Below are 22,464 nucleotides of genomic sequence, written 5' to 3' on the forward strand. Positions count from 1 at the left end.
AACTTTAAATTATAATCTTAGCGTGTATGATTAAGTTCTCCCATAAAAACTTTTAATTGTTTTGCGGAGCGCTACTAAATTAGCAAAGTGGTGTAGAGTATCATAAAGTCGGCTCCGCCCGACTTTAAGGCTTTCTTTACTGGTTAAATATGCAATATGTACATACATATATTATTACTATATTGTATTGCATATAGATGAATTTGTTGTTTTGTTCTAAACTGTTATTTTTTAAATAAAATGTGAAATAAATTGTGCCACTTTCTGTGCCACCATTTAAAATGATATGTGCCACTTTTTTCAAGAAATGATACTTTTTGTGATACTTTTTGAAAATTTCCAGCACTTCAATAAACGGCAACAGTCAACGACACATTCACAAAATTGTTGACGTAAAATCCATGCAAGGCAGGTCTTATAACTCTTAAATATCTTTCAAATATTTTGTTTTTGCAAAATGGTCTTTCAAATATCTTTCAAATTTCGAGGCACACAACATTATTGTTGTAAGGTCTTTGCACAAACAGTTGTTGTACATTTCCTACTTATTTGACACTATCATAAACCGATTACGTCAGCCAAGGGTCATTTCCTGATTTTTTTTTATGTCTCACAAAAAATTTGTAAATCTTTATTCTCTTTGTAATGATCTGTGACCGATTGCGTCAGAAGTTTTCTTCAACTATCTTAATTATTCTTTCCACATTTGTTAAACTTTTATATTGCTGCCTTTTATTTCATGAACCCAGTAACAATTAACAAATTTGCATAAGCTTTAAGAAACCAAAAAAGTTAAAAAGCAGTAAGTTCGGCCGGGCCGAACTTTGAATACCCTCCACCATTTGGAACGAATTTGGAAATTTTCAAAAAATAAAATCCTCAAAAAATTTTGGTAACATTTTTCTGTCACACACTGTAGTTCCCATTACGAACTCTAAATACGTAATTTGAAACAATTCTGGTGAATAATGACACTAAAATCATCAAAATACCGAATTTTGGAAGGTACCGTTATATGGGGGCTTAACGAAACAGGGACCGGCATAGACAATTTTCCGTCTCATGGTGTACTATTCATTAAGAACTTCAAATACCAAATTTGATAGAATTCCGGTGAATAATGTCGCTAAAATCATCAAAATACCGAATATCGGGAGGTACCGTTATATGGGAGCTATACGAAGAAGTGGACCTGCACCGACAAATTTCCACCTTATGCTGTAGTATTCATTATGAACATCAAATACCAAATTTAGAACAATTCCGGTGAATAATGTCGCTGAAATCATCACAATACCGAATATCGGGATGTACCGTTATATGGGGGCTATACGAAGACGTGGACCTGCCCAGATAATTTTCTGTTATAGGCTGTAGTATTCATTTCGAACTTCAAATACCACAGTTGAAAAATTACGGTGAATAATGTCGCTAAAATCATCAAAATACCGAATATAGGGAGGTACCGTTATGTGGGGGCTATATGAAAACGTGGACCTACAAGGCCCATTTACGAACTTAACCTGCCTACTGGAAAAATAAACACGTGTGCAAAATTTTAGCCTTCTATCTCAATTCGTTCGGAAGATAGCGCGATTACAACTGGCAGACGTACGTGGCTAAATCGACTTAGAATTTTACGCTGATCAAGAATATATATACTTTGTTGGGTCTGACATGAGTATTTCGAGGAGTTACAAACGGAATGACAAAGTTAAAATACCCTCCATAGTATGGTGTAGGGTATAATAAAGTGTTTTAATTAACAATGTAAAGTGAACTGAAAGCGAAAGAAACAATTGAAGAACATTCAAAATGTAAGCAATATAAAAGTTTAACAAATGTGGAAAGAATAACAAATACAGACCAGTTTTAAATTAACTGTGAACCTAATGGGTAATACAAGACCGAATTGGAAGGGCACAAATGCCTCGGAAAATTTAGTAGAAAATTATTCAGAGGAGGATATTCCTCTCATCTATTAGTTCCGTTGGACTGGAAATTATAACTATAATCATAGTTGGTATGATTTAATTCTCACAAATTCCCCATTAAAACTTTTAGTTGTTATGAAGCTCTACTAAAAAAGCAAGGTGGTGTGGGGTATCATAAATTCGGTCCCGCTCGACTTTAAGATTTTTATACCCTCAACCATACTTTGGAGGATATATTAACTTTGCCATTCCGTTTGTAACACCTCGAAATACTCTTGTAAGACTCAACAAAGTATATATACTCTTGATCGGCGTAAAATTCTAAGTTGATTTAGCGATATCCGTCGACTATCTTTCGAACGAATCGAGATATAGCATTTTCAGATTAAATGAAACCTTTCGCAATTGAAATTAAACTTTTGCAGCGAAAATGAAACATTTTGCAGTGGAAATGAAACCTTTTGCAGTGGAAATGAAACTTTTTGCAGCGGAAATGAAACCTTTTGTAACCGAAATGAAACCTTTTGCAACCGAAATGAAACTTTTTGCAAATCAAATTAAACTTTAAGTTTATAGATCTTTTCTCCAAAAGATCCGAATTAGATACATTTTTATAAGTTCCGACACCTCTAAATATTCGTCGTAGACCCCTTAAAGTATATACAATCATGATCAAAGTGGATTAATTGATGTCCACCTTCTGTCTATTGAAATCACGATTTTGAGATGAAATTTTAGTGTAGAGGTTTGAAAGAGGTTTGTATTGTGTCTAGGAAATGAAAATTATACCGGGATGTTTCAGTAAGGCATTAGATTGTGTACGCGATAGAGCGAACCATTCAATAGCCCACATAGCAAGACTGCCCTTTCTCCATAATCAATAAAGCTGCGAAGTAAGATTAATAGTATACTATAACTATAAAACATTGTAGTATAGCTTAATTTCGCATTTCTGTCCTGCCCATACCTATAAAGGCCAAAATTTGTTTAAATTTCTCTTTTTAGCGTTAAGCATTTGGAATTTAATAATATGGAATGAAAAATTTTTAAATCAAATCAATAAAGAACCATTTGTTATTACAACAATTGAAAATTTAAGAATTGACATAAAAATGTAGATTTTAATAATCAATAAAAATTTCTCTTTAACTATATGTTAGTCATAATTAGTTGATTTAAATTTTAAACCTACTAAAAATAAAAATGATTTCTTATTTTTCCTTCTATAAATCTAAACGATTCATTTGATTTGCAAAAAGTTTCATTTCGGTTGCATTTTTTCCATATTCGTTTAAATGGTGGAGGGTATTCAATGTTTGGCCCGGCCGAACTTAGCTTGTTTATACTTGTTATTGCTTGGATTGTCCATCTTTCGTGACGGGCAAAGTCGTTTCCCTTTTGTGTTTAGTTGCAGAAGTATGCAACAGCTGTTGGCAGTTCATAGTATACTTACATGGCTGGCTACCAGCTCCTGGCTGGGTTTTTAGGGGTTTGTTTTTATTATATTTTTCTCCATGTATTGTACCCACGAGTGTGCTATAAGGGGATCTTTGCCTATAAGAATCCAGGTTCTCGTACAGTCCTCATATAAAGGTACCTTCTGGTCCTGTCCAGCAAAACTACGTTTTTACTTGTTTACATGATACGACAACAGAAGTAAGAAAACAGTTAACTCTAAACCCAATCAGCCGGAAAGATGTAAAATGTTAATTCGAGTTGCTCAAGCGAAACAAAACGGTGTGAGCAAACACAAATTTACGAACTAAAGTAAAATTGCTCATAACATGACGATCATCCCGGATGAGTATGATTTGATTAAAACAGAAAAGATCGAATGTGATCGAAGTCGTAAATTTGTACATTTGTTGTACATTTACTAAGCATTTCATAACTTAAAACTATCCCCATTAAATAAATTGGTAGAAATGTTATTTATTAAATAGAAAATGTTTAATTTCATTTGGTTTTCTGTGGCTTGTTTCTAATAATGAAAAGTATTATTATTTACTTAAAAAAATATTAAAGGTTTGGTTACCTAAGCAGCTTGATGTTTTCGCATGGTATATTTCACATATCATAATGGGATACCAAAGCAGCACTCGAATCCTTCCTTCGTTTTCTCCTTTAATATGAAAATAATAAGCCTAGCCATTATTCTAAGCCGCTTTCAAACTCACACCTCTACCATTATGTAAACTACTTTTCTATATAAAGGAATCTCAATAATAATATGTTCCCCTTTTATCGTAGAAATCTTGGACCGACAAGTAAAAAAGCTGCTAAGTTCGGCCGGGCCGAACTTTTAATACCCTCCACTATTTCGAAGGATATTGAAAAATTTAAAAAAAAATTAGAAAACTACCACTTAAATGAAAACCGTTATATGGGGACTATACGAAGACCTGCATACGAAATTTTTTGCTATTACGAACTTCAAATACGAAATTTGTTACAATTACGTCAAATACGAATTTTAAATAATTCCGGTAAATAATGTCGCTATTTAAAAAATCGAATACGGCATTGAACTATTCAAAGTATTCTTCTGCAAGGCATAAATACAACTCTGAAAATTCCAAATGTTATTCTCAACATTTAATAAAAATGAGACAGAACTTGTTGCATAATCCCAAAAACTTTTTCAAATTTGTAAATTCTAAAAAGAAAGCACAAAAATTTCCAAGTCGTATGAAATTTGGTAGTATTGAATCTAGTGATAACTTAGATATTGCTAATTTATTTGCCGACTTTTTTCAATCATCTTATACGTCGAACACTTTTAACGGTGTTTATAACTACAATATCGAGAAATTAAACTATTTTCCTCGTATTATCCTAACAGAAGATGAAGTTTTTTCTGGGTTAAAAGCATTACGTCCTTCGTTCTCCCCTGGTCCTGATGGCGTTCCAACGTTTATTCTAAAATCTTGTGCTAATGTGCTTCACGTGCCGCTCACTAAAATTTTTAATTTTTCCCTAATGAAAGGTTATTTTCCATGTTACTGGAGGTCGAGCTTTGTCATTCCTCTTCATAAATCAGGAAATAGGAGTTTAGTCGATACTTATAGATGTATCGCTAAATTAAGCGCTATTCCCAAACTCTTCGAACTTTTAGTTTCGCGTAGGATATCACACTACCTAAAATCTATAATTTCACCTTTTCAACATGCATTCATGAAAGGTAGATCTACAATAACTAATCTCTTAGAATTTGTTTGTCATGTACATAGCGGTTTTGTTAGTAAACAGCAGACTGATGTAATTTATACGGATTTTAGCAAAGCTTTTGATACGGTAGTGCACAAGTTATTGCTCCTTAAATTAGATCTAATGGGTTTCCCAACATCACTGTTAAACTGGATATCCTCCTATTTAGAATGTCGCACCTAAAAGGTTCTCTTTAATGATACATCTTCGAAAAATATTTATGTTTCATCTGGTGTACCGCAGGGAAGTCACTTGGGTCCACTACTATTTGTTCTTTGCCTGAACGATCTTCCGAAAATTATTCGTTTTTCTAAAATTCTGATGTACGCTGATGATGTACTCTTTCTTCACATTAACTCACTTAACGATGCAATTTCATTACAATATGATTTAGACACCTTCGTAAATTGGTGTAGTGTGAATGGTATGTCTCTTAATCTAAAAAAATGCAAAAAATTGTCGCTATTTCGAAATCAGCCATTACTATCTAACTATTATATTGGCTCTTATAAATTGGATAATGTTGAATCTTTCGTTGATTTGGGCGTAACCTTAGATCCTAAGCTAGGGTTTCATTTACACATTGATTCTTGTGTTAATAAAGCTAAATTCTTACTAGGCTTTATCAAGCGTTGGTCAAAAGAGTTTAATGACCCTTACGTAACCAAAAGATTGTTTGTTAGTCTTTATTATGGAGTCCATTTTATAAATATTATTCTGATAAAATTGAATCGGTACAAATTCAGTTTTTAATTTTCGCTTTGCGTGGTTTAAATTGGAACCCCTCTGAACTTCTTCCGCCATACGAGAGTCTTTTAATGTTAATCGATCTTCCATCTCTTGAAAAAAGAAGTTTTATGTTAAGAGCATTAGTTATCATAAAATTAATACGTGGATTGATTGATTCCCCTTTTCTCACTGGTGAAATAAACTATAATGTTCCCTTTCGTAGAACTCGCAATTTTGAACCGTTAAAATTGTCCATAGCAAGAAGAAATTATGAACTTAATAGCCCACTGAGATCACTTTGTGTAATTTATAACAGTTTATGTAACACTATTTGCTTATATAGTCTCTTGAACACAATAAAAAATTGTATTCTGCATATGTAATTTATGTTGTGCTATGTCTATGCTAATATTTTGTTTATGTAACCTTATATTTATGTCCTCTTAACTCTATAAGCTCATTTCTACGGCATATTATCTACAACTCCCTCCGCGGAACCAGTAGAACTTCGCCTTTGAGCACCAGTTGTACATGTTATATAATGTTTGTTTTACTTCATCAAGCTGCTTGATCATCTGGCATCTGATCTACACTCCCTATGGGGAACAGTAGACGTGGCCAATGCGCAGTGCTTGTAGATTGTTGCTTTGTAAATTTATGTTTACTAATCTGTGTGTGACTTTTAAAATGTCTTTTGTATTTTAACCACTGGCTGATGTAGTTTCTGTAACCGGTGTAAAACCATTGCTAAACCGCCTTGGTCCGGACTTTGGTGTGTACGCGCTCTCTACGTTATAGGGAGGTTGCCCCCTCGGTCGGCAGGGGCGGGTGTGAGAGGGGTGGGACCGAACGATAAAAAAAAATCATGAAAATACCGAATATCGGGAGGTACCGTTATATGGGGTTTATACGAAAACGTAGACCAACATGGCCTATTTACTACTGGCTACTGGTAAACTATGCATGTATGCAAAATTTTAGCCCTCGATCTCAATTCGTTCGGAAGATAGCGAGATTATAACAGATCGTCTTAGAATTTTACGCTGATCCAGAATATATATAGTTTGTATATCGATCAAGATTGTTCGAAATAATAAATTTGACACAATTCCGTTGAACAATGTGACTAAAATCACTAAAATACGGGATAAATTGAGGCTATTGAAAACCTATGTAGACAATGTACCGTTATATAGAAGCTATAGGAAAATGTGGACCTATGTAGAAAATGTTCATAACAAGTAGATCCTACTCTAAATGCCAAATATAAGTCTATTACGTTTGAAATTTTGACTAGAACCATAAAAAATATCGAATATGGCGTATATAGGAATATTCTGACACTGAGGTAGAACCCAATATATTTAAAACTATTACGTTAAAATCTGTGACTAAAATCATGAAACTACCGAATATGGGGAGGCATCGTTAATTGGGTGCTATAGAAAAACGGCACAGTCCATTACGAATTTTTAATACCGACTTTTAAGCAATTCTATGATATTCTGTACCAAAATCGTTAAATGCCGAATATGGGGAGGTATCGTTATTCGTTGGCAGTAGGAAATTGTGGACATATATAGACGATTTTCTGCCGCAGTAGGTAGAACCCATTAAGAACTCTTATTACCAGGTTTTAAACTATTACTTTAGAAACTATGACTACCTAAATCGACTAATAAAGAACGACATATAAAATTCCTTGTGAGAGAACTGATTTGAAAATGCAGGAATTCAAAACCAGTAATAAATAAATAAAAGCAAATTAGGGTAAATTCTTCATTCCCTTTGTAGCATCTCTATATACTCGTCGTAGTACCAACAAAGTGTGTATAGTGCATATTCAAATATATATATTACGATGTCCGTCTGTATGTTGAAATCAGGATACGTCCAGATTAATTGACGGAGCAGAGGTACCTAACGACATTCATCCTTTTGATGGTTTTAGCCAAATTTCTTGTCTATACATATATATTTGCTGTTCGTAATGGGTTCTCGCTGCTGTGGCAGAACATCATAATGAATTCTACAACCGGTTCCAGAACATTGCCCATATTGGTGTATGGCCCCATTTATAAACAAATCATTTAATTTTGTATATGAAATAGAAATACGATGTATCTTAATTTCGTCGGACAGATATCATTAAAATGACTTAGAATTTTATGCTGATCATGAATTTATGGGGTGTCCGACGAATATTTAGATGCGTTACAAATGGAATGTCAAACATAATATACCCTCCTTTATAAATATAATATTAGCTTAAGTTCTCCAGCAACAGCTCTTTCCCAAGGTGTTGGCGACTCTGTGTTGATTGCCTGTAGGTGGAAATTTTCTCCCCTTCAGATTTATCATATAAATTTTATTCGGCTTCTTAACCACTGACATTTGAATTTCCTTCCGGACAATCCTTTTCGTATATTCTTTGATTGTTAGAGGTCTCGGCCTTCACAACCTTCAGAATGGGTTGGACTGCCTTGTATATAATATATTAAACTATATCATATAATATCTAAACTAGCAACAAATGCATGACTGCCGGGACCGCCATATTACATTTAAGTACGATGTTGCTTTATTCAAATTCAATCATTGATTGTGAATAGATTTTGGAAATTCCAAAGTGTGAATGGCCAAATTATGAGCACAAGATGAACACACCGGGGTTTGCTTTTTTGAGTTATTGCTGTTTGTATTATAGTGGGCATGTCGATTTTTCTTACATTTTAAACATTCTTATTTGGCATGGCACCGCCAGACACCTCCGTTTGCATGTGAGTCTAGTCCACTGTTAACTAAGAATGCTCGTTACATAATTACATTCCACAAATTCATATTCCACCCCAAGGGATGCTGTTCTATTTATAGAATTCTCGTTCTATAGTGTTACATATTCTTGTAACAAAGTTACATGGTTCATGCAATGTTATCGCTTGTACTTCGATCCGATGCTAAGGGTTACCGTAGCCTGGTGGTAGTCATCGTTGACTCGTAGCATAGAAGACCCGGGTTCGAATCCTAGTTGAGTTGTATATTCCTTTTATTATTTAAAAGAAAATAATATTTTGTATGGTTTTCTATTATTATTTTCCATTTCCATTATAAATTTTAGAGTTCATAAACCATAATTTGAGGTTATTTGTGATTATACCCATTTCGGCGAATGCGGCTGTTAATGTTAGTGGTGTATTACGTTGCCATAATTTCCCTTACATAAATGGTGAACATTTACTTTCTTTCTTTTAACCTAGTTTTTACTCTTTGAGTGAATACCCATAGATTGTAAAATAAAAAGGAAGCAAATTTATTACAATCGAATAGTTCGGACTTGCCACAAAATTTTTCCAAAAAATCAATAAAAATCAATAAGCACTTGACCGTGGTTGTGGGAACAGGATATCAACTCCGTCTGGAGTTGGTTATCTCTACATACTCCTACAAGCTGCAAAGTGGTTATTGTGAGAGCAGCCTTAAATTGTATAATTATCCAGTTGTTTCAGTTTCATCGGATGATTAACATGTATAGTTGGCAGCTATTTTGGTGACTGTGATTTTTGTCGAGAAATACGAAAAGATCCCAAGGACAGGAATACAAATTTTCATAATTTGTCAAGCCTGTTGTCGTTAATATAGGTGAAAACTGTGTTAATTGGAAAAAAATAATATATAATTATAAAACAATATCTTAAAAACAATATCTTAGGGTGTTTGGAATTGGTCACAGATTGCGTGAACCTTACCCCCCTGAAAGGCCTTTCATCGTGGGAGCTCCAACAACCTAAGCAGTAAGTTCCAATATCTAAAACATAATACATACATAGAACAAATACAAATATATTCCACATTTAAGGAGTGAACCGTAAAACAGAGCTGTACTGGTTGGATGAAAGTCAATGTTAAACCCAGCATACGTATGTCGAGTTGCTTACGTATACAGTTTGAAAAAATTGCAGTATGTGTGTATTATACAGGGTTGCCCATATTCAACGGACCCATCTGGCAACGCCATAACTTTTGACAGAGATGTCACATCGCTTAATGACATACCGCGTTTGAAGCGTCAGTCCAAGCAGATTTACCATGAACCAATACACGCCACGCGAGCGCTCTGAAATAGTTGAAATTTACATTCAACAGAAGAAGTCAATTGTGAAAAAAATGTGAGAAGTGCGCTTTCTAAGAACACCATTAAGCGTTTATACGAAAAATTTTCGACTGGTAACGCTCTTTCTAATCCGAAGAGGCCATATAAAAGGCGATCGGCCGAGAATATCGCTAATATAGCCATCCCAAAAAACGCCGTTCTCAGCAGTTGGGCGTGGCTCGGTCCACTTTACAACGGATTATTCGCATTGATTTGCATTTGTTCCCATACAAAATTCAATTGACGCAAAGAATGTTGCCTGCGAATAAGCCTCGTCGATTGGAATGGGCCCAAACGGGCCCAAAGTCCCGTCGAATATGGGCAACCCAGGTCCTCATCGAAATCCAAAATGTTTGATGCAAACAGAACCGAAGAAGCTCTTAGCCAGGAACCAGCTTCTAATCCGGTCGTAGAAAAGTAGAAAAGAGTGTTGAGGCCAGTTTATCACGTTTGAACATTAACCAGGTTCCTCAAACTGTTCCCTCCCATCCTGAATGTTTCAGTTTCTAGCAAACTGGAAAATCAAGATTAACGGTAGTTCCAGTAATTTACCGGTGGATAATTTTATTTATCGAGTAGAGAGGCTCTTACGAAACAGACGCTGAACGGCGATTTTGAGACACTGTGTCGGAGTGCCAGTGCACTTTTCGAATGTAAAGCTAGCGATTGGTTTTGGAGATTCCATCGTACTGTTCGCATAGTTCAATGGGCTGATCTCTGCAAGGCCTTGCGTCAACAGTATAGGGATTCAAGGACTGATATAGATTTCAGGGAACTCATCCAAGATAGGAAGCAGAAACCCAATGATGTTTTTTATGAGGCAGTTGTAGATCTTGCTGATCGTTTAGATAAACCTCTAGACGACAAGAATTTGGTCGAAATTCTACGCCGAAATTTATTGCCGGATATACAACATGAAATTTTGAACATGTCTATAACATCCGTGGGTCAGTTGCGAGAAGTTTGTCGACGGAGAGAATTTTTTTGCACTACTTAAATCGTTGGCATGGTTTTACTAACAATTTTTCTAGAAGAGTTGCCGAAATTGAATTCTCTAACCCCAATGATCCGCAGCTATTAGAGTATGAAGAAATTTTAGAAATATCAACAGTTTGTTGGAATTGTAGGAAATCGGGTCATAGACACCAAGAGTGCCTTGCAGATCGCTCAGTACTCTGTTATGGATGTGGTACCCCTCAGGTATATAAACCAAATTGCACCGAATGTAATAATGTTCCAAAAAACTTCCAAAGCTCGGCAACGAAAAGTGCCCCGAGACCGAAGACTTGACAGCAGTCATCTCAAACAATTTAAAAATACTTAGTAGTCCTGTTTTTTCCTTAACTGATAATGAATTGTGTTATTATGATGTTAAATGTTTTAATGATGATTCACGAGCTTTGAGTAGAGGCTTTGAGAATTCCTATGATTTAGGTGACGTTGCACATACTAATAATATAGGACCTCGTCCAATTATACCTCTCCATGTGCGGTTGAAAAACTATCAACAAGTTAGGGCAAGGTTGTGTCTAGATAGACGAAAACTGAATAGTGTTACTGAGGGGGATGCTTATCCACTCCCACACATTGAGCGTATCTTGAGTCGCTTGCCCAAGGCGAAATTTATTACAAGCCTTCATTTAAAGGATACTTTTTGGCAGATACTGCTTTTACAGTTCCTGGGTGACCCTGTACCATTTCAAGGTCATGTCATTTGGCCTTTGACCATGTGCAAGCTAATGGACAGGGTCATAACAGCTTCTCTCAGGACTGAGGTTCTGGTCTACCTGGACGACCTTTTAGTGGTATCTCCAACATTCGAAAGACATGTAGAAGTGCTCAAGGAGGTGGCTAAGTGTCTTCGGAGTGCGGGATTGATGATAAACGTCGTGAAAAGTAAGTTCTGTAGATCAGAAGTTCGATATCTAGGACACGTTGTTGGAAATGGAACGATTCGCACGGATTCTGAAAATATTTCGGCGATCGCTGAGTTCCCAAAACCCAGACTAGTTAAGCAAGTAAGGCGATTTTTGGGCATGTCCGGTTGGTATCGGAAGTTTATCCGGAACTATGCTGACATTTCGACCCCCTTGACTGATTTATTAAAAATAAGTCGTAAATGTATATGGACCGATGAGGCCCATAAGTCCTTTGAAGAATAAAAATCCATTCTCAGCACAGCCCCTGTCGTGCATAGTCCTGACTTCTCACAGCCATTCTTCATACACTGTGATGCTAGCAAGACAGAAATAGGAGGAGTATTGGTGCAAAAGAATGCGGAGGGTGATGAGTTTCCCATAGCTTTTATGTCGAAGAAACTTAACCAAGCCCAACGCAACTATAGTGTCACCAAACAAGAGTGTTAGGCAGCAATGCTATGCATTAAAAAAATTTAGGGCTTATGTCGATTGACATGAATTAAGTATTAAGTGTCTCATGTCCCAAACAGACCTAAGCACAAGGCTGGCTAGATGGGCTTTGAAACTTCAAGGGTACCGGTTTAAAATTAAACATAGAAATGAATAAATACGGATGATTTGTCTGGGACTTTCTCTTTAGATGATTTTGGCGAAAAGGGGGGAGTTTTTGTTAATTTAGATTCTGAATGTTTTTCCTCAGATGAATATCAGAAGTTGATAAGAAGGGTTGAAAATAACAGAAATACCCCTGACTTGAAAGTCATAGATGGGTATTTGTATCGTAGAACAGGTCATGTTTCTGGTGATCCGAAAATTGACGATAATGTGTGGAAATTGTGGATACCCTCTGCACTGATACCGGAAGTTATAAAGAATCATCATGACAATCCATTGTCGTCTCACTGCGGAATCAACAAGACCTTAGAACGAATTCGAAGGTACTACTTCTGGCCGAACCTTGTTTCGATGGTGAAAGCCAACATTAACTCCTGTGAAGTATGCAAAAGTACAAAGCATCCTAACCACCTATATATATAAAAGAAAGTTGTGTTAGTTACTGCGCTTATAACTTAAGGACCGCTGGACTGATTTTAACAATTCATACAAATTCGAAATTGTCTCCTGGCCAAAAAAGATAATATCCAAAAAAATCGCGTAAAAATGTGATATATTAACAATTTAATTTTGAAATGTACAATAGTTATGTTTTATTTTGCATGATTTTTTCCATTTTTACTTACTTTTTTCTAATGTATATTTGTAGTGTTTTTTATATTTTATTTTTGAATTCGAATATTAATACCAATTTATTTAATTGACTTGATTTCTTGAGATCTGAAATTGATGTCGGGTTACATGGAAGTGTAGTACCGAATTATGTGGTGGCGAAACGGAATAGATGATATCGAAATAATTTAATGCGGTCACACCAAAGTTAAAAGATAATTACTTTTTCAAAATCGCTAAAAAAATCACGCAAAAAAAGATCTCATTGCAAAAATTCTCAAATCGGGGAAAAATCTAAAAAAACTGTCAATGGAATCGAATTTTAAAATAATAGTACATTCTATTGACAAATTTGTAAGGATCATTAAACATTTGCTGTAAAAAATCATCGAACAACTAGAAGATTTTTTCAATTTGCTATTCTTTTTTTGTCAATTTTTCTTCAATTTGTATTATCATATTGAATTCAGTGCATTTTTTGTGAACAAAATAAAGAATATTTTTTCACTATATACAATTTTTCACCAGAAAATGAAATAAGTGCGAAATACGATATTAACTGACATCTACCTTTCAACTCCAGGGCCGACATCGTGGTTCAGCTGCAAGATGCGAACACATTCAAACAAACAAAAATTACCGAAAAAGCCATGGGACGATAACCCGTCCAATTAGAGAACAAATGCAAAATTCTTTGGGAGTACAATCAGTAAAATACCAGATATAAAGGGTGCAAAATAGTAGAGCGAATGGGACTCTTAGTAAGACAAGGATTTCCATCCTTCCAAAATTCTTCCCAAACATTCAAGATACCTTAAATCGCATTGCAGGTCATGCTATCGATCATAACTCACGATCATATAACCATCGTATGATTTAAGCTATTTTTGGGGTCTTCGCCACTATCTTCTATTTTTGGCCCCTATTTGGCATCATTGTTTCTAAGGGGGTAGAGAATCTCTTCGCATAAAATTTGAAATTTTTGGAGTAGGACCCATATTGGATTTGACCACATTCATCAATTGATTTTACTAATAAATTGTATATATGCTACCTTGGGGTAGGGAACCATCATACAGATAATTGCCCCATAGGAATTTATTTAAGTAAAGTCCCACTTTGGAGTATCCCCAAGTCCACTTTCACATCTAATGTGTGGTCAGAAAAGAAAATTGTGTATCTATATGAAATAAATTGTGAAAACATGAACAAATTACAAATATAAGAAAGTAGCACGGGACCGAATATTTGTTGAATTGTCATTGAATTATACTATGATGTAAAATATGGGCTTTATGGGGTCTCCAACTTACAACTTAAATGGCAAATGAAATTAATTCCCATCTTACGGTAATGGATGTAAAATAGCTATATTTTTGATTTGGCCTCTATTTGTCATATTAGATTATAAGGGGTAGAAGAAAGTTTTTAATGAAGGTCGATGTTTCGGAGTAGTGCCCATATAAAGGTACCTCCTGATTTTACCATATTTCAAAGGATTTGGCTAAAAATGTATATTTGGGGTGGAAATCTTACATAAAAATTTCAACATATCTACAAATATTAGAATTTTTTCCATGTAATAGTACCCCCTCAAGTCCACCTTTTGGCGGACAAAGAGACCGACATGGTTAGGGGGACTTATGAGGACTCTAATGCAAAATCTGAGGTGCTAATGGGTTAATTAACTTTGGCTATTCTTAAATCATTCAGCCCTCAATTATGAGGTATACAAAATACAGTAAATTCCAAATTACTGCTCATTTGATTGGACAATTTTGCTACGATTTTAAAATACTAAAAACGAATTTGATCCTTTACATGGGGATAAGATTGATATATACTTTTTAATGGATTTGTATAGCACATCCACACATTTGAAACCCGCGGGTTAAATATTGAAGCCAACGGCTTAAATATGGGTACAGGTATTTTAAAACACTTTTAATCGACCAGTACGTGAACACTTATATCAGTCATATCTGTGAATAATTATGCTTTGACAAATATGCATAATAGACAAAAACTACGGACCGGCAACGCGGACCGGACCAGCTAGTAGATTATAAACCATAATTTGAGGTTATTTGTGATTATACGCATTTCGGCGAATTCGGCTGTTAATGTTAGTGGTGTATTACGTTGCCTTCATTTCCCCGAACATAAATGGTGAAAATTTACTATCTTTCTTTTAACCTAGTTTTTACTCTTTGAGTGAATACACATACAAATGACAAAATTAGCGATTATGGTATGTTGAATTTTGGATTTTTTCATTTGTGTATGTTGTTTAGCTATTTGCCCCATTTAGTTAGCCGTGGTTAGATAAAAAAGGCAGTGAAATTTTGTTAATTTATTCCTGTCATTTCATCCATTAACACCCAAGTATTACAAATATACAACGAAAAATTTAAAAAAAAATAGGTTTTTGGTTTTTATTAAGCAGGGAAAAAGTAAAGTTTGGTCCCACAGATTGTAAAATAAAAAGGAATAAAATTTATTACAATCGAATAGTTCGGACTTGCCACAAAATTTTTCCACAAAAATTAATAAAGACCTCATAAATCCGCTTGACCGTGGTTGTCAGTTATCCTCTGGAGTTGGTATCCTGTTCCTGGAAGGAATTTATTTTTCACTCTACAGTGGATTTTATTGTGCTCTTGGTAAGATTATTTTTTTTTTACTAGGATTTCTTAAATGTGGTAGAACTAATGTTTCGCTTCATATTCTTGTCTACTTGTTCTTAGGTTTCCCTTTGCCCCTGTTATCTCTACATACTCCAACAAGCTGCAAAGTGGTTATTGTGAGAGCAGCCTTAAATTGTATAATTATCTAGTTGTTTCAGTTTCATCGGTTGATTAACATGTATAGTTGGCAGCTATTTTGGTGACTGTGATTTTTGTCGAGAAATACGAAAAGATCCCAAGGACAGGAATAACAAGTAAAAAAGCAGTAAGTTCGGCCGGGCCGAACTTTGAATACCCTCCACCATTTGGAACGAATTAGAAATTTTTCAAAAAAAATAAAATCTATTAAAAATTATTTTCAAATCTTTAAAATATCTAATATAGGAAGGTGCCGATATGGGGGATATACGATATTGTGGACCTATAAAGACAAATCATGTCTGCGTGTAAAGTACTCACAAGAAACTCCTTGTGTGGATTTTCAGATAATTCCATTGGAAAAAGTGGCTAAAATCATCAAAATACCGAATATAGGGGAGTACCGTTATATGGGGGATATACGTTATCGTTAACCTATATAGAGAATTCTCTGTCGGGGGGTAAAGTTCTCACAAAGAACCCCTTGTGTTCAAAGAACCCCTTGTGACCATTCCGTTGAAAAATATGGGTAAAAACATGAAAATACCGAATATCGGAGGTACAGTTATATGGGGGACATACGATATTGTGGACCTATACAGATAATTCCCTACCGAGGTATAAAGAACCCACAAGGAACTACTTGTGTGGATTTTCAGACAATTCCATTGAAAAATGTGGCTAAAATCATCAAAATACCGAATATCGGGGGTACCGTTATATGGGGGCTATACGATATCGTAGACCGATATACCCCATCTTCCAACTTGACCTGCCTGCAGACAAAAGAGAGATCTGTGCTTTTTTTTTTTAGCTTCCTATCTTAATTCGTTTAGAGTGTAGCGTGATTACAACAGACGGACGGACAGAAAGACGGACGGACAGGGCTAAATCGTCTTAGAATTTTACGCTGATCAAGAATATATATACTTTGTTGGGTCTAAAATGATTATTTCGATGAGTTACAAACGGAATGACGAACTTAATATACCCTCCATACTTTTTTTGGTGGAGGGTATAAAAATAAAGCTAGGTTATTGTACTCATTAGAAAAATAGCAAGTGAGATCAGTTTTCTTTTCTTAACAACTAACAAGCAAATCAATAAACGCTTTTTTCCATAAAAATCGGACGATATTATAATAAAAGTAACAAGTTTAGATTTAAATAATATAACATGATCAGTAAAACGTTAGAAATAGTTGGTTGTAAAAAAAATGATTAAAATATATATATTTAAATTCCACTTGGTTTTGTGTGCTGTGACTATGGTGTGTGTGTTCAACATATCATTTATTTCTTTTACTGACGTTACAAACCAACAACCAGCTGTTAGTACGTTGACCTCTTCGTTAATTGTACCCTAACACGTCCAAAGGCTTTGATAATGGAAATATTCACATCAAAATTTTAACCAATTTTCTTTTGCCAAAATGTATAAAAGTAACACACCAAGTACCAAAAATGTATCTTGACTGATAGTTGGATGAATGCGCAAGAAAAATTTATTAATATTTCATATAAAATATTTCAATATGCAGAAGATCTATAATTCACGCATACAGGAAAGCAATGATTCTCAAACTGTATAAGTGAACAACTTAACATACGTATGCTGGGTTTAATATTGATTCGTCTGTTAAACAAGCACACATAATAGCACTTTCATTCAACAAGTACGGTTGATTAATATGAGCAAATACAAACTAGAAAATTCCAATTATAATTTTGTTTATATATCAAAAATGTTAATAATTTACTTTTAACTGATTTAAATAAAAATGAAGAATTAAACAGCAGATGATATCAGAGGGAACTAACGGTTCATTCGTCAAATGTGGAATCTATTTGTATTTGCTCTATGTATGTATTATGTTTTAGATATTGGGACTTACTGCTTAGGTTGCTGGAGCTCCCACGATGAAAGGCCTTTCAGGGGGTGTGGTTCACGCAATTTGTGAACAATTCCAAACACCAATGTAATTTACGTGCAATATTAATTTTAAATTTCAATTATTTTTTCCATTTACCACTGTTTGTTTTACTTGGTGTATATTTTTTTGTTAAACGGGCTTAATTTAATACTTTACTTTTTTACACAAGCCAATTATTCAAACCGATTGAACAAACACAGCACCACCATTGGATATACTCTCAATTAATTGTTTCACTTCCAACTATTTCAAAAACGTTTATGGCGAGGCTAAGATATTGTTTTATAATTATATATTATTTTTTTCCAATTAACACAGTTTTCACCTATATTAACGACAACAGACTTGACAAATTATGACACTTTTTATACCCTCCACCAAAAAAGTATGGAGGGTATATTAAGTTCGTCATTCTGTTTGTAACTCATCGAAATAATCATTTTAGACCCAACAAAGTATATATATTTTTGATCAGCGTAAAATTCTAAGACGATTTACCCCTGTCCGTCCGTCTGTTGTAATCACGCTACAATCTAAACGAATTAAGATAGGAAGCTAAAATTTTGCACAGATCTCTCTTTTGTCTGCAGGCAGGTCAAGTTCGAAGTTGGGCTATATCGGTCCACGATATCGTATAGCCCCCATATAACGGTACCCCCGATATTCGGTATTTTGATGATGTTAGCCACACTTTTCAATGGAATTGCCTTAAAATCCACACAAGTAGTTCCTTGTGAGTACTTCACCCCCTGAGAGAGAATTGTCTATACAGGTCCACGATATCGTATATCCCCCATATAACGGTACCCCCCGATATTCGGCATTTTTATGATTTTACCCACATTTTTCATCGGAATTGTCTGAAAATCCACACATGGAGTTCCTTGTGGGTACTTTATACCTCGGCAGAGAATTATCTATATAGGTCCACGATATCGTATAGCCCTCATATAACGGTACCTCCGATATTCGGTATTTTGATGTTTTTTTAGCCATATTTTTCAACGGAATGGCCACAAGGGGTTCTTTGAACACAAGGGGTTCTTTGAACACAAGGGGTTCTTTGAACACAAGGGGTTCTTTGTGAGCACTTTATTCCCTGACAGAGAATTCTCTATATAGGTTAACGATAACGTATAGCTCCCATATAACGATTCCCCGCGATATTCGGTATTTTGATGATTTTAGCCACATTTACCAATCGTATTGTCTGAAAATCCACACACGGAGTTCTTTGTGAGCACTTTACCCCTGAAACGGAATTGTCTATATAGGTCCACGATATCGTATATCCCCCATATAACTGTACCCCCCGATATTCGGTATTTTGATGATGTTAGCCACACAGGTCCACAATATCGTATATCCCCCATATCGGCACCTTCCTATATTAGATATTTTAAAGATTTTAAAAGAATTTTTAATGGATTTTATTTTTTTTTTAATTTCTAATTCGTTGCAAATAATTTTCCTAAAACTTTATATCAAGCTTCCATAAATTTGTATATATATTAATAATGGCCTAGAATTATGTAAATCAAATGTTTACGTTTTAGAAACATGTTTTTGAACTAAGTCATAAGGGCTTGATTTAAAGGGTTCGGAAAGGTAATGTAGGGGTATGAAATATGGGTTTACCTTACAAAATATTCTCATGTATATTAATCAGAAATTTATATGGTACACAAGAAGGGTGGGTTACCATGCCGACGACATCTTAGCATGGTCAAATCAATATAGGTGAAATAAATCTTTCCATCATATTTTCATCGGCTATAGGTTACATCTTTTTTTCTTAATCCTTCGACTATTCGGTAGAGTATACTTTTTCTTTTCCTCCTTTTTTTAAATTTACACGCATACAAATATAACTGGTAGTTCGCAGACATATTGATGGACAATGGCAAGATCCCACCCCCTTCCGACGAGCAATAAGGCTGGTGAAGTTTGCGTGCCAGGCCAAAATGTTCATCATAAAACATTTTTAAATAATTTTTAATTATTTTAACCGATACACACTACAGTATCAACGTATGCATTATTCGGTGTTGTTTGGTTTGTTGTGAAATGCGATACACTTTCAGTTACGCCTTCATGTTATGTTCATGCTACATTTTTATGCTACATTTTTATATTTAGTCAACAAATTGTAAAAATTGTGGAATCTTGCACAATACTACCCAAGTTCGACTTTTAGATATGTCAGGCAAGAGCAATACTCAATTAAACTGTTTTAATTTTCTGTTTTTGCTACTTTAGTTTCGTGCCAAGGAGAATCAGGTTTGGCTTATGCTCTATGAACTTCACAAAAGGTCATTCAACCGAAGGAACGCAGATAAATGTAAGGAGGAAAGAGTTAAATACACTGAATCAAATGTAAATGGTAAGAAAATTTTCTGAAACTGTTATGTTAAAAACATGTTAAAAACATTTATTTATATATATATATATATATATATATATATATATATATATATATATATATATATATATATATATATATAACAATATAAGACCCCACAAAGTATATTTTTGATCAGCATATGCATATTCTATGTCGATGTAGCGATGTCCGTCCGTATGTGGAAATCACTCTAGCTTCCGAGCGAATTGAAGTAGATTTATACAATTTTACTCAAACGTGTAATATGCCTGCAGGACTTTTGGTACCGACCCCATATAACGGCACCTCCGATATTCGTAATTTTGATAACTTTTGCGACAATATTCATCGGAATTGTTTCAAAGTTAGTATTTAAAGCTCGAAATGGCCTATGACAGAAAATTGTCTGTGCAGGTCCACGTCTTCGTATAGCCCCTATATAACGGTACCTCCCGGTATTCGGTATTTTGATGATTTTAGCGACATTATCCAGGTTCACGTCTTCGTATAATATAACTGTACCTCCCAATATTCGGTATTTTGTTGATTTTGGTGACAATAAACACCGGAATTCTTTCAAATATGGTATTTGATGTTCGTAGAGGATACTACAGCCTATGACAGAAAGTTGTCTGTGCAGGTCCACTTCTTCGTATAGCCCCCATATAACGGTACCTCCCAATATTCGTTATTTTGATGATTTTAGCGATATTATTCATCGGAATTGTTTCAGATTTAATATTTGAAGTTCGTAATGTATACTACAGTCTAAGACAATTTATTTAAGTATAGTCCCCACATTAGTGTACCCCCAAGTCCACTTTCCCAACCAATGTGTGGTCAGAAAAGAAAATTTGGTATTCTATTGAATTTGTAACCCCCAAGAGATTATTGGTTGGGAACGTTGATTTGGGATGTACGTCTATATGAAATAAACTCCGAAATGTCAATCTGGGACTCATTCAGTCGGAAATTGTGGCAGAAACATGAAAAAATACGAAATTATAAAGTAACTTTATTGGATCTCCGCCGCACAATTTAAATGACAAACAATTAATGCCCATCTTACGGTAATCGGAGCAAAAGAGTATTTTTTTTGGCCATTCTGACAACATTCTGCCTTCAAGTATGAGGTGGACAAAACTGAATACCACGCAGTACGGGATTTTAAACGTTGGAAATACAAATTTCAAATTATAGCTCATTTGAATGCTTTTTACAATATCAAAAATTAAGCTGAATTTTCACATGGGGCTATTATAGATGTTCTTTATGATATAGGTATTTAACACTCAAATTAAAGCCTATAGCTTAAAAATAAGATCAGGCTATTCAAAATATTTAAAACCAATGGTAATTATAATTTTTGCCATGAATATTACTCATAATCAAAGCATTACTTATAATCAAAATTGGAGTAATTATAATGGCGTCATTACTTATAATCAAAATTGTGCCGCCTACATAAGTCAGATCTGTGATTTATTATGCTTTAAAGACTAAAAGTACGGGCCGGCAACGCGGACCGGGCCTGCTAGTATATATATATATATATATATACTAGCAGGCCCGGTCCGCGTATATATATATATATATATATATATATATATATATATATATATATATATATATATATATATATATATATATATATATATATATATATATATATATATATATTTATATATATATACTATATATACGCGGACCGGGCCTGCTAGTATATATATATAGGTATATATATATATATATATATATATATATATATATATATATATAGATATATATATATATATATATATATATATATATATATATACTATATATACGCGGACCGGGCCTGCTAGTATATATATATATATATATATATATATATATATATATATATATATATATATATATATATATATATATATATATATATATATATATATATATATATATATATATATATATATATATATATATATATATATATATATATATATATACATATATATATATATATATATATATATTATATATATATTTTGCAAAGATGGTTTCTTCTTAAATTATCAACATAAGCTAAAATTAGTACGAAAAATATGGTTAAAATGTAGAATATACTTGAAATGGGGTTGTTCCGTTATGATCCATATCATGACCTGCCAAAGC

The 22,464-nt window shown here is 34.2% G+C and overlaps 1 protein-coding gene across 2 annotated transcripts in view; it reads left to right on the plus strand.

The window, feature by feature from the left end:
- LOC101891093 (uncharacterized) overlaps positions 1-22,464 on the plus strand; it is a 622,803-nt gene that overhangs the window by 169,085 nt on the left and 431,254 nt on the right. For both annotated transcript variants that reach the window (XR_009344233.1, XM_059131841.1), the window contains exon 4: positions 20,184-20,307. Coding sequence is in view for 1 of the 2 variants with exons in the window: in XM_059131841.1 (XP_058987824.1) it covers positions 20,184-20,307 (124 nt within the window). In the remaining variant the exon portion in view is untranslated. The remainder of the gene's footprint in view (positions 1-20,183; positions 20,308-22,464) is intronic.

The sequence above is a fragment of the Musca domestica genome, unplaced genomic scaffold (assembly GCF_030504385.1).
Source record: "Musca domestica strain aabys unplaced genomic scaffold, Musca_domestica.polishedcontigs.V.1.1 9, whole genome shotgun sequence".
NCBI lineage: Eukaryota > Metazoa > Arthropoda > Insecta > Diptera > Muscidae > Musca > Musca domestica.